Source organism: Triplophysa rosa, linkage group LG15 (assembly GCF_024868665.1).
Source record: "Triplophysa rosa linkage group LG15, Trosa_1v2, whole genome shotgun sequence".
NCBI classification, from domain to species: Eukaryota; Metazoa; Chordata; class Actinopteri; order Cypriniformes; family Nemacheilidae; genus Triplophysa; species Triplophysa rosa.
In genome coordinates, this window is record NC_079904.1 from 11,153,736 (window position 1) to 11,166,479 (window position 12,744).

Consider the following 12,744-nt stretch of genomic DNA (forward strand, 5'->3'; position numbering starts at 1 on the left):
TGTCCGATCCCACTTTCATCACATCGTGGGTGAAAGTTGCCTTTTGGTGAGATGCTGCTGATAATGCCCTTTGTATGGTTCCCAACAATACGACACATCCTCAGTTGTGCACCTCAGCCTCGTTTTGGCCCTTTATCACAAGACACCCTCAGCCAAAGGGAGGCGCACAGCAGGTTGATCAGACCTGGGTGTGTGTTGCATTGTCACATGGTCATCTGGCAGCCCATGCTGTGTCCATCCGACTCAACCACAGCCAGTGGCTTCTTCTTTCCGCACCACTGGCCAGTTCTTGATTATCCTCCACTGGAGCTGTCCTCTGAACCCCACTTCCTGTGTCAATTAATTCATCCAGATTAGCAGCTGCAGCCTCAACAACACTTGCTTTGCTGGTAACTGGGTGACATCACACCTCAATGCAACCATAAGCGCCAACCCGTTGGCTTAGGCTGTTCTAGCCCCACTGGCACCGTTAATGCAAGCTCAGTGCCCCCAGTTCCGTATGGCGTAACATTACAACACACAACGCCATTTTATTACACGGTCATTTGGCAGCCCATATTGCGTCCTTCCATTTCAACCACAGCCAGTGGCTGCTTCTCTCAGCGACAGTGGGAAGTTCTTCGACTACCGTCCGTTGGGCCTGTCCTCTGATCCCCACTTCCTTAAGCAGTCTTGTAGTGGAATTGGAAACAAAGCCCCTGCAGCCCAATTCCACCGGGAACACTTTCTCTGTCCATCCCCAAACTTCAGCCTCCACTGCCAAATTGGCCTACAGGAGATTCTTTCTTTCTAATGCTTCGTTAACTGCCTCTTCCCAAGGTACAGTCACCTCAACTTTGATGACAGTCCTACTGGAGCTGGACCACAGAACCATGTCCGGCCGCAGGTTGGTCGCTGCGTTTTCCAAGGGGAAAGTAAATCTGTGGTTTAAATCAACTCGCATTTCCCAATCCCTGGCTATACTCAGCAGACCTGAATCTGGAATAAGGGCTTGGCCCCCGTTTTCTGCCCCGTTTTCTTCCCGAATAAAGGGTTGCCTTTTTAGCGAGTTAGCCTGGGCATTTTGGGGGATGGCATTTGCGGCCACTCTCTTGGTCTCTGCTGCAGCCAAGCACTTTAGTACTTGAAGGAGTATTTTGGGTTTACATCATATTTGTGTGTGATGTGTATTTTTATATGTTTATATAAATGCACCTACATGTGGAGATAACAAATATTTACGTGAATATACATTTATATTTAAATATGATTTACAATATAAATATATAATACTCATGTATGTTTGTATATTTATATAAGTGCCACACACACGTATATTATATAAACACAAGCATTTATTTTGTTATTTTGATTAATTGCGATTAATCATTTGACAGCACTATTTTGTAGTCATTCACCTTGTCTCGGTATGCTTTGTATGTTGTCGTGTGTCGTTTTTTGCCAAGCCTCCTTAAATTCTTTGGAGACTATGAGACATCAATACAAAGTTTTTTAATTCATCTTTAATCATATATTTGAATAAAAAACGAAGATGTTGATTTTTCCGAAGATTCAGGTGTTCAGGTGTATTTCAACGTGAGGTAAAGTGATGCGAACAGGACCAATTCCCAACACTCTGGTCTCAAGTTTGTTTATATTCTCTTTTTCTAAATATAGATCCCTGATCACCCACTCATTTAAGGGAAGCAGTTTGACAGAAAAGCATCAAAGCCATGTGTGGCACCAGGTGAAAGAGTGGGTGTTTTGATCTCAGGCTATACGACTTAAGGGAAGTTTTTAATGATCGCACCTTTCCGTTCTGTAGGCAGTGGAAAATAATCCAAACATGTTTACATGCTAACATAGAACCGTGTGCGCATAAACAGTGGAAAAGTCAGAGAATTTTTGTTTGTGTGCTTCTCTGGACCCATAGCACTGCACGTCTGCTTATGACGTGCTCAGTTCAGTTTACTGGATCTCGTTGCTGACCATGTTTTAAATCAGGTTAAATAAGCTATCTAAAACGCTTCCAAGAATTGTAATTGAGAAAACATCTTGAAGCTTTACTCAGGGTATTAAGATATCAGCGTATCATCACATGTTTTGACCAAATAGTTCATAAGAAGTAGATTCATTGTCACGTATAATTCACAAACTGATAACTTTTGAGGGTTTAAAAATGATAAACCACCGGTTGAGTATCTTCATTGAAAGCAAAGAATTAAAAAAGTATTCTGTGAATCTACCTCTTCCTCTGTGATGTCATCAACCGAGGCCCGCATCATCCTGTCTCCAAACCACAAACACCATCCTGTGTTTGCTATCATAGCTTACACAACCTATATGCTCTACGGGTAACATATTGCTTACGTTTAACATAAATGATGCGTTAAGGTGTTCACAAATTAACATGGGGATTCCAGTTTTTGAAGTGGGGGTTGAAGTATCCTGCCCTATGAACAGGCTTTGGTATAACCACAGTCAGCCCACCCGTGATGGAGAAACTCAATGACGCTTGCTTATGTGTATCTATCTAGTGAGAATCCAATCCAGCAGTGAAAGTTAACCTCAAACCAAAAAACAATGAAGGCAGAGTAAACTGTCATAATTCTGAGGAATAAAGGGACATTTTGATTGAGTTTTTTTTTCGTTTAAGCAAAAATGTATGCACACACTCACTTTTTTATCATTTTTATTTTTTTAATCACTAAATTAAGAAAATGCATGTTCCGGCACTCTGGATCTCCCACTACATCAAAAAGCAAATAGTAAATTAGCAAATAGTCGATAAAAAAACCGGCACAGTAAAAAAGTTTTAAAAAATTAAAAAACCCTATATATACACATAGCCTATATACATGGTTTTACATTCTGTCTCATTGCATCTCAATTAAACGTAACACTGGTGTGAGGAATCGTGCATTTACATTCTTTTCAGTAATTTCAGCAAATAATCCACAATGTAAACATTTGCTGACAGATACAATCATTCATGTACACAACCACACAAATCATTCTCAGTATTAAACAATATATGACAACAGTCTTGTAGTCAGATGCTGTCGGTTAGCACTATGGATTATTTAGACATGATTCTGCCCCAGTGCGGAGTATTCAAGCTTAAGGTTATCAGTCAAGCTTTAGCTTATAAACATGTATGAGTTCTTCTTTTTTAAGTGAGTAAACATAATCCTGAATTATTGTTCCCTGTTTCACACTGTTCATTCTGGGTTAAAATCCTGGGTAGTCACTGTGCATTAGAAAATCATTGGTTAACATTCTCATTTGCATATTAGTTGGACAGGTACAGAACCTGTTTTGTCCATCTGTGAAAATGTCTCTTCAGTAAAACCGTTTTAACGTTAATCCGGTGCAAATCTTTATAACCCAGGGTTAAAAGCAATGCTAGCCCCACTTCAAAATTACAAGTGTGAATGTTGTGATTTTAAGACAATGTTAAGCCAGAGAAAAGCTGTTTAGCGTCAATTTTGAGGACCGTTGTTATGGTGATGTGTGATGACTCGGTGGAAATCTTGGCTTGGGGTGAGGGTGTGTTCAGGAGGCAGGTGTGGAAGGTCGTGAGTCCGAATATAGTTCATGCTCCCTGGATGAGCGAGGAAGAAAAGCTGTCGAGCAAACAGTGGCTCAACCTAGGACACGATGACAAGATAAGTAAGTCATTATATGAAGATAGATATAACATATATGAATACCACTACGCCACATTTATAACTATCTGTCAGTACTAAAGAGAACCAGAGAATTGTTTGGCCTGAAACTGGTAACAATGTATTATTTTTAGGGGTTAAAAATGCACCTGCACTGTGTAAGTCCTCTTTGGTCTTTGTGCATCGGATCCTTCATCCTCAAAGAACAATAGCACTTGGGAACGCGGAGCGGGGCGAGCGTGCAGGCTATAACTCTGCAACTCTATTGGAGACAAAAGAAGAGACAAAGAATTAGATGGAGAAAGTAATAGTGGTCTTTAAACATTAATTGTAATAAATTCTCATTCAATCTTGTATGTAAAGAAAGATCTTTTTTTATATTTGTCTCATTACATTACAGGGCCATCACCAATTATTTCCATCTCGCATGTTCAAATTTGAGTCAATCCATAATGTATAATGTTTTGACATTTTTATTTAACCTGTTTGAATTTATTTCTTCCATGAAACAAACAAAATATTTTTGTTGCAAATGTTATTGTCATTTTATTCATACCCACATCAAGTCAATTGTGCTTTCAGTCACTTACTGTACATGTTGTCTAACATCTCTGTTTCACTTTTAATTTCAGATTCAAATTCAATCGAAATAAAATCATTTATCATTTTATTTTGGGGTAAACTACCACTAAAACTATTAACCTTAAATCATCTAAATACTTGGCAAGTTTTTTGACATGACATTTGGATTATGGATTATGACAGGATCGTATTGTCTGGTCTGTTTTATTACTGCATTTTCTTCGATCCTGTGACTGTTAAATGTGATTTTTCTGAGCTGTATTTATCGTGTGCTGGGAAGTCCTGTGAGAATCACAACAATCAGTGAATCTGTGATGAGCAGAAGGTGGGCGTGAGTAACCCATAGATGACTGACGCGGTGACTCTCAATGCATGTCAACCCACAGATAGAGTGACACACTATTTACTGTAAAATCTTCCGACCTGTTTGTTTACTGTAACATGTACGTGTCTTTGTAGATGGGCTTTTTTGATGTCCAGATATGATGATGTACACAGAATACACACAATAAATGACTGACCGAAGAGTGGTAACCTATTTATCTCAATCTATGACATCACATACAGTAATCTTTGATTTCGCTAACATACCTTACACTTGAATTTATTACTGTGTACTAACCTGTTACGAAAAGCTGGGTGTCCAGAAGTTTACAGGTCTGGTCTCTCTCTAGCTTGTTGGGTTTGTTAGAAGGTGGTGCATGAGCTCCATCCCAGTACACCCTGCAGGAGCAGCGGCGACGGGCGTACAGCCCATCCGGGGTCACCCAGAGCTGAACACCGCGTTCCAGAGATGTCCCTTCAGTGTGAGGGAGTTCAACCAATTCTGGGGTGCCGGGTGAAATATAGCCTTGTACCTCTCTGCTGGGACCAATCTGGCAACCCTCTGGGCCACTGACTGTTACCTCTCGTACCAGGGCATCCCGGTAAAATACCATCACGTGTAAGCGGTAATCTAACCAAGAAGAGGACCAAAATTAAAGTAATTGTTTTCTTAAAACTAAATGTATGGTCATCATCATATTTTGCTCACTCAAAGAAAATAAGTAAACAAATCAAGTTTAATAGGGGTTGTTAATGTTACTATTTTGTCTGTCAGATGTTTTTAGGCATGTCTGTATATTTTGGGTACCTGAGAAAGCCAAAGCCTCTGATGATCTCATGCTGGAGTCCAGGGAGAAGGGTGAGGGCTGTGGGTCTGATGCATTGCAACTATAGAAGGAGCCACTGAACTGGTATCCTGCACACATAGAAACAATGGACGCTTAATGTAATTGTATGCTGCATGAAATGATCTGTACTGTGTCACGGATAAGCAAAAAAAAAAAGAAAGTACCAGGGTCCCAGCGTGCAGTGTAGGGGGTCTGGCTGTAAGAGATCTCAGGCAGGGGGGAGTAATCTCTCCATCCTCTCTCTGCTGGGGACATGTAGTTGCACACCTGTAATGAGAAGTGCACTGTAATTTCAAGTGAATACAGAAAGGCACACAAGCCGAAAAATGAATGTAATGTTTAAATCTAACCTGAGAAGGTGCAGCGGCATATGGAGGGTGTATGGGGTAACTGGGTGAGGATGAATTGGACTGCGAATCTTCAAGAGATCTGGATACTGTAACATTAAAACATGTTAGAATTTGATTTCTTCTCAAAGTATTTGCAAGATAAACTGTGCAGTATACAAATCAATTCATTCACGTTATAAAGAAACGCGAGGGCTGTTTTTTTCTTGGCACGAGGAGATGTTGCAACTCGAGCTCATTTTTTGAAGTGCTTGTGATTTCTGTAAGGCGCGCTCTCCCTTGCCTTTTTTGGATCCCTCCGGGACGATCCTGTACACTTTATAGGGATCCGATATGTCAAGCTGACTTCGCTCCACGAGCTCTTCGAAATCGTTGCTCTTGTTAAGTGCGCACCGAAGGCGCGTTTTCCACGTTGGCGGATCAGGTTTGTCAATGCCTTCTCGGTGTTTGCCTTTGAACAGCGCCCAAGCCTGCAGAAAATCAATTTCAGACCGAGATGCCAAAGTATAAAACAATTCTTTGATGCAGTATCATAAAGATCCCGTGGAAGTTTAATGCTGGAACACGGAGGTACCTTGAAGAGCGCAGCATCCTCATCTCTGTTGTAGTCCTGCTTGCCCGCGTGCTTCCACGGTATTCTGAAGATGCTCTTCTCCTCGTTCTCCCACACCAGCCCGGGGTATTTTCCGCTGTCCACCTGTTCGATCAACCACTGACGCAACTTTCCGTTACCGGAGCCCCCGGTCATCGCGCGCTCTTCATCTGAACACATCTGAGAAAAAAAATAATTTATATCATTCGCACTTTTTCTTAGCAAAATACGCGCAAAAATCTGTAGAATAAATAGATAAAGTAAATTTAACAATCCAATGAGGTGTAAAGTAAAACGAAACAATATGCCTACTGTAGAAAGTACTGGAGCGCGTGGTGCCCTCCTCAGAGCTTTCGGGTTTTGAAATGTGTCAGTAACGTAGTTCAGTTTTCGACCGCGACTTTTCTTAAATGGTTTGCATTGTCGGGGGGCGGGGCTTGCGCCAGACACGCAGGATTCCGTGCACCTGCTGCATGCTCGTGTGATCTGACGGACGTCCCGTAAACGCGCGGGGGCAGTAGGCCTACACTAGATATTAAACCCACACACACTCTACGGGACTTTTGGCGTTTATATAAAAGAGATTTTATTTCTTTGAATTCGATGGGTTTAAATGTCAGATGTTTGTTTATACAGTAGGTATCACATGGTATATGCGTTCCATTCATGTCTTTCTGAAAAGCTCGTATATCATTCCATTTGAATTGATTTAGGTGTTCAAAAAAAAGTGACGCAACCAACACAACCACAAATACAGAAATTATTGGGTAAATTAAATAAGATAGAGCTATGCTCTAGTCATTTTATTCAGAGTTGCAATCACTCATGGGACGCTTTTTGGAAAATCTCTTACTATATTACTCCATTTTAGCAGACTTACTATGCTGCTCAAAAAAAATAAGGGAACACTTAATCATCATAGCCTAACCCCAAGTCAGTTAACCTTTAGGAATATCAATCAACCCGATAAGGAAGCATACGTGGTTGTGATCACTTGTTTTGGTGCAAATAAAAGTGACAACAGGTACACTGGAGAGGCAACAGCAAGGGTGGTCTGGGGAGGGCTCTCACAGAACTCCATGTGCTATAAAGTATTGGGATGAAATCCAAGTCCGGGAGGAGATCCCCCAGGATATCATGTGCCATCTTATCAGGAGTTTGACCAGACATTGTTGGGAGTACATTATTACTAACATTATGAGTTACTGTGATGACATTCAAACAAGTTGACTCAGCCAGTATTTTCATTTTTTACAGTGATTTTACTGTAATTCATGCCCTGAATAAATTGATGATTTGGGCTTACATTAACCGTTGTCACAACATTATGCAAATTATATAAGAGTTTTAACCCGTTTCCTTCATTGAGATCTAATACAGTGTGTTTTAGGTGTTCCCTTTTTTTAGCTGTGTAGTGAATTTTCTTGGAGAAATTCTGGTAACAAGTGTGCAACATTCAGCGCTGTGTGTGTGCGTGCGTGCGTGCGTGCGTGCGTGCGTGTGTGTGTGTGTGCGTGCGTGCGTGTGTGTGTGTGTGTGTGTGCGTGTGTGTTCCCGGTTATGTTTGTATATCCCGGTGGGGACCTAAACCTGAATGCACACCAACACGTGGGGACTTGTGTCACTGTGGGGACCAAAATTGAGGTCCCCATGGGCAAACAAACTTATAAATTGTACAGAACAATATTTTTTGAAAATCAAAAGTTTTCTATGATCTTTAGGGGTAGGGTTACGGGATTAAATATACAGGTTGTACAGTATAAAAAACATTACGCCTATGGACTGACCCCACGGAGATAGTAAACCAGACATAGGACAGCAAACAGTTCTGGGGCACTTTTGACAACCATTGTATTTTTTCCTACTATTGTAGTCAATGGGGGCTAAATCTGTCTGATTATAAGCATTCTTCCAAACATATTTCTCTGTGTTCATCAGAACAAAGAAATTTACACAGATTTGGGAAAAACACGAAGGTGAGTAAATGATGACAGAATTTTCACTTTTGGGTGAAGTATCCCTTTAAGAATATGTAAAATGTCTACAGTTAGGCTATTGACTTCATTTCGTAAAATTCCGTATTTTTGTATTCTTGTAGTTATATTAATTGCAAAATATTTTGATAATGATCTTTTGAGTGTAACTTTTCTGACCTGTATGTAAACTGTTGTTGACAGCAGAGGGCAGTAATGGAGTCCTTTACCAAGTCCACAGAAACCACTAAATATCAAATTTCTATGCAATTTTAAAATGTTTATTAGTTTTTCAAAAATGGGGTGGCTGTAGTAAGATGGCAACGAAATTGTAACATCTTAAATCTTGACCCTTGAAAGTACATTAATCTGTTCATAGATTAATGTACATCAAAATCAAAATAATTAAATCAAAAATAATTCAAACGTAAAGATGATCACTATTTTTCTGTTATATGTCAAAATAATCAATGGTACAACTCTTAAAAATGTTTAAATTGATTAGAATAGCAGATGATCCCCATCTTCCCACTAATATGTTGATTCCAGATGCGTAATGGGTATAACAGGAGCTGATGAATCTTGACAAGAAAAATGACAAGAAAAAAACTTCAAAGTGCATCTCAAAGTGCTGGTAATGTAAAGCACACTGAAAAAATACGTGTTTTGCCACTAATAGGAAGAGACTGTATAAAAGCAATAGTGGAAAATTGCTATAAAGATATTCCAAAGCTTATAGGCTATAGTGAACATTGCTCTTTCCTCGTGGATTTGGCTTTTCTTGTTTTTTTTTATATGATCAAATGAACAACAGGTATTATCTTATTTATTGAAATAACTAGACTTGAATCCAGTTTTTTTATCTTAAAAGAATTTGGTCTAAAGATTAGTAAAGTCAGGTTAAATGTTCTCTGTTATACAGCTATACGAGCCTGTCTGTAGCTGAAACAAATAATTCCAATATTTGGAAACTTGTTTTTCCCTACATGGGCTTTTATATATTTTTTCTACCCGATCTTTTAAAGCCCCTGTGTCTATGTAAATGTGCCATGCCTTTTTCTTCTGACTACGAGAATCAACAATATAGGAGTAGCCTTCTAGTAAAACAACTCGGGACCTGAATGGAGTCTACGCCCCTGGATGAAGTAACTTGCGCACGCAGGAAGTAATTGTTCAGAAAACCACTATAAAGCTCATGAGTCATAAAATTAGTAGCCCGGAACAAATGTCCAATTCCCATAAATTTGTTGTTTCAACGCGGAAGAACTAATCGTATAAGAAGAATGTAGTGTGTGTCTGTGTCAATGCCATATGACAGCGTCCTGCCATAATGACAGAAGCGAAGCATTCCAGCGAAAATCCCAATATCAGCGCCGACGACGACTCGTATGATGACACGTGTGTTTTCTGTATGATCGCAAATGGTGACTGTCCACACACAAATATACTGTTTATCGTAAGTTGACCTTTCATCTCTCTTTTCATCTCTATCTTCAAGGCAGTTCGGTTTGTTCCTGCTTTTTCTTAAAGAAACGCCCACATTCCCGATACATTTGAAACGTGTATTGTCTGCTTTGTTGCCGTCCGCTTTGTAAAACATAGAAAATGTAGTTTGTATTTAAGCAGTAGTAGTTCAGGTTCACTTTTGTGGGGGAAGCAAAAAGTGAAACTAGAAAGAAGAAATACAATTGTTCCTGTAACAGTACTTTCAATGGAAGTGCTTCTAGAACCCTCTGAGCTCACCGTCTAAGCTCGTGCGGCATCTTTCGTTTAGATTTATTGATATTTATTACGTATGACGCAATATTTAAAGTAACAGTACATCGTGTGTCAGCCTTAAACCGAGCTGACACTACGGGACTGCGAGGCTACTTGAATGGCTATGGCGCTTACACTACACAACAATTGGTTTCTTGTCATCCTTCATCTTCTTGTTGTAGCAGCACTCACACTACACACCACAACGCAGACAAAGTGCACTACACTAACAACAAGAACTTGGTCGAGGAGCAGAGCGACAAACAGCGAAATCACCTCCCAAGTCCCAATTCGCGCTATAATGGTGGATGGCAAACGAGTTGTTAGTGCGTTTACGCCATCCACTGGAATGGAGCGTGAAACATTGAAGTGTTATTAAAAGGTTTTCCGTATTCTATTATATACAGACTTGCTTCAGGATAGTTTAAAATAGCTTTATGTCTGTTATACCAGCCATTTAACAACAAAAATGAAAATTCTGTCAGCATTTTACTCACCTTCGAGTTGTTCCAAATGTGTATACATTTCTTTGTTCTGATGAACACAGAGAAAGATATTTGGAATCATGCTTATAACCAAACAGATCTCAACACCCATTGACTCCCATGTAGGAAAAATTACTTAATCTTTTTTTTCGGTTGAACACAAAAGAAGACATTTTGAAGAATGTAGTAGCCTACAGCAAACAGTTCTGGGGCAATTTTGACTACCATTGTTTTTTTCCTACTATGGTAGTCAATGGGTGTTGAGTTAATGGGTGTTTGGTTATAAGCATTATTCCAAATATCTTTCTCTGTGTTTATCAAAACAAAGAAATATATACACATTTGGAACAACTCGAAGGTGAGTGAATGATGACAGAATTTTCATTTTTGGGAGAAGTATCACTTTAACGAGCTTCGGCGACCGAAACGAGCACAGATGGTCGCGATCCGGTGGTTTTGTCACAGACGTTGGAAATCTGTCCGGGACAGCAACATCCAGCCAAAAATCACGTAGTGTGAGCTTGCCATTAGTTTTACTTTCACTTTCAAATTTGTCAATATATTAGTCTGAATGAATGCGCTTGAACGTATGTTGAACTGAAACAATGATTAAGTGTGATGTGACTGAATGTACCTATTTTTTATAATTGATTTTATAGATAATGATTGAGATGCAAACTCTATGTTATTTACACAAAGAAATAGCCTATGCATTTTTGATACCACATATCGGCTTCCTTTTATTTTATTAAAGCAACACATTTTTATTTTTTAGCACTTGACTTATACATTTTAAACGATATATATATTTATATCTTATATGTCATTAAGGTAGGCTATATATTGATTTATATATTATGTATTTTTCTTTATAACAGCACATGTGAACAAAATAAAACAACACTTGCTTATAAATTCAAGTCAAAGCTTCAATTGACATAACGTAGCCTATAGGCTAGGAATGTGTTACTTTTAACATTCAGTAGCTCATATATATTAAAGTGAGTAACAAATGTGTTTTTTATAGGATGAAGACATTGTTTGTTTCCAGGACATTTATCCAGGTGCAGCTCATCACTACCTGGTTGTTCCAAAAAAGCATATTCGCAGTTGTAAATCACTTGAAGCAGATGATATCAGTCTTGGTAAAGTATTATAATCTTGTTTAACAATATAATATTTTTTTGTGTATATAGTAGCTACCTGAAGACACAACAACACTATTTCTGAAATAGTTATCACAACAGAGGACTGGGGCCACTAGGGGGCGTCGAGATGACTTGAAATTGTTTCAAAAAAGACAAAACAAGCTTTAAAATATGCAAAAGCAACTAAAAGTCAAGATATTTCTCAGTGTTTGGCTATTTTAAATGACAAATATACATCCCAAAATCAAGAATATTTTACTGTATAAGTATACTGTTATTTTAAATAAATACAGTACATTTAGTTTTACAATATTCTAAAAATGTGATTTTCCTGAGCAGTGAAGAAGATGGCAGCGGTTGGAAGAAGTATGTTAAAATCCAATAATGTCACAGATTTAGAAGATATCAGGTAATATATTTATTATTTACAGGTACTATATTTATTATTAGGTACATTATATTTACATCACTGTATGTTAGCCTAGGGTTCCATGTGCCACCATATATCAGCGTCCCCCACCTGCACCTGCATGTTCTTGCACCTTATAGTCAACTTAATGTAGAGACAGAATACAAGTTTACAGACTTCAGGTACCTCACAGTAAGTAACAAGAGCCTAATGGATGTCAATTTAAACAAGACAGTTAATGTGACTATAAAGCTTTAACAATTTAACTTCTCTCTCCTGATTTTTTTATAGGTGGAAGCATTGCTTCAGGCTCTAGAAATGAAAAAGGAGGGTAGAAAACTTAAATGGATTAACTGCTTGCCCATGTGTATATGAAAAGACTGTAATCACAAGAAACTTTAGTACAGTGCAATGTTCTTTTGAATGTTCATTTCAGTGCTTTGACTTTAAAACTGTCAAAGGCCAGTCAGTTTGATTATGTTTGTGTATGTTTTTTTTAAAAATAGTATGTTAAAAACTGATGTAAAACTTGACTATTTAAGAAATAATTATTTAAATATTTAAAACAATAATGTGTAATTAATTTAACTGATGGATATCTTAATACCTGATATGGATAACATATTCTATC

The 12,744-nt window shown here is 38.6% G+C and overlaps 2 protein-coding genes across 2 annotated transcripts; one reads left to right on the plus strand and one right to left on the minus strand.

Annotated features, from left to right (window-relative positions):
• Positions 1-2,663: 2,663 nt before the first annotated feature.
• Positions 2,664-6,700, minus strand: irf4b (interferon regulatory factor 4b). Its single transcript, XM_057352895.1, has 9 exons — positions 6,653-6,700; positions 6,323-6,520; positions 6,032-6,218; positions 5,752-5,837; positions 5,566-5,668; positions 5,362-5,469; positions 4,852-5,184; positions 3,797-3,909; positions 2,664-3,629 (listed from the first exon to the last, which is right to left on the minus strand). The coding sequence occupies exons 2-9, from the start codon at positions 6,518-6,520 to the stop codon at positions 3,462-3,464; spliced, it is 1,296 nt and encodes a 431-aa protein (XP_057208878.1). The 5' UTR covers positions 6,653-6,700; the 3' UTR covers positions 2,664-3,461.
• Positions 6,701-9,471: 2,771 nt separating this feature from the next.
• si:dkey-25e12.3 (adenosine 5'-monophosphoramidase HINT3) lies at positions 9,472-12,520 on the plus strand. The gene is made up of 5 exons (XM_057353891.1): positions 9,472-9,769; positions 11,584-11,701; positions 12,044-12,113; positions 12,185-12,305; positions 12,405-12,520. The coding sequence occupies exons 1-5, from the start codon at positions 9,644-9,646 to the stop codon at positions 12,486-12,488; spliced, it is 519 nt and encodes a 172-aa protein (XP_057209874.1). The 5' UTR covers positions 9,472-9,643; the 3' UTR covers positions 12,489-12,520.
• The last annotated feature ends 224 nt before the right edge of the window (positions 12,521-12,744 follow it).

Excerpts from the sequence above, each read along its gene's own strand:
- irf4b (XM_057352895.1), bottom strand. The coding sequence starts at position 6,520 with ATGTGTTCAGATGAAGAGCGCGCGATGACCGGGGGCTCCGGTAACGGA. Across the intron at positions 5,669-5,751 it reads ATGCCGCTGCACCTTCTCAG|GTGTGCAACTACATGTCCCC; the intron begins GTTAGATTTAAA and ends TTCTCATTACAG. Across the intron at positions 3,910-4,851 it reads CACCCAGCTTTTCGTAACAG|AGTTGCAGAGTTATAGCCTG; the intron begins GTTAGTACACAG and ends TGTCTCCAATAG.
- si:dkey-25e12.3 (XM_057353891.1), top strand. The coding sequence starts at position 9,644 with ATGACAGAAGCGAAGCATTCCAGCGAAAATCCCAATATCAGCGCCGAC. Across the intron at positions 9,770-11,583 it reads ACACAAATATACTGTTTATC|GATGAAGACATTGTTTGTTT; the intron begins GTAAGTTGACCT and ends TGTTTTTTATAG. Across the intron at positions 12,114-12,184 it reads ACAGATTTAGAAGATATCAG|CCTAGGGTTCCATGTGCCAC; the intron begins GTAATATATTTA and ends ACTGTATGTTAG.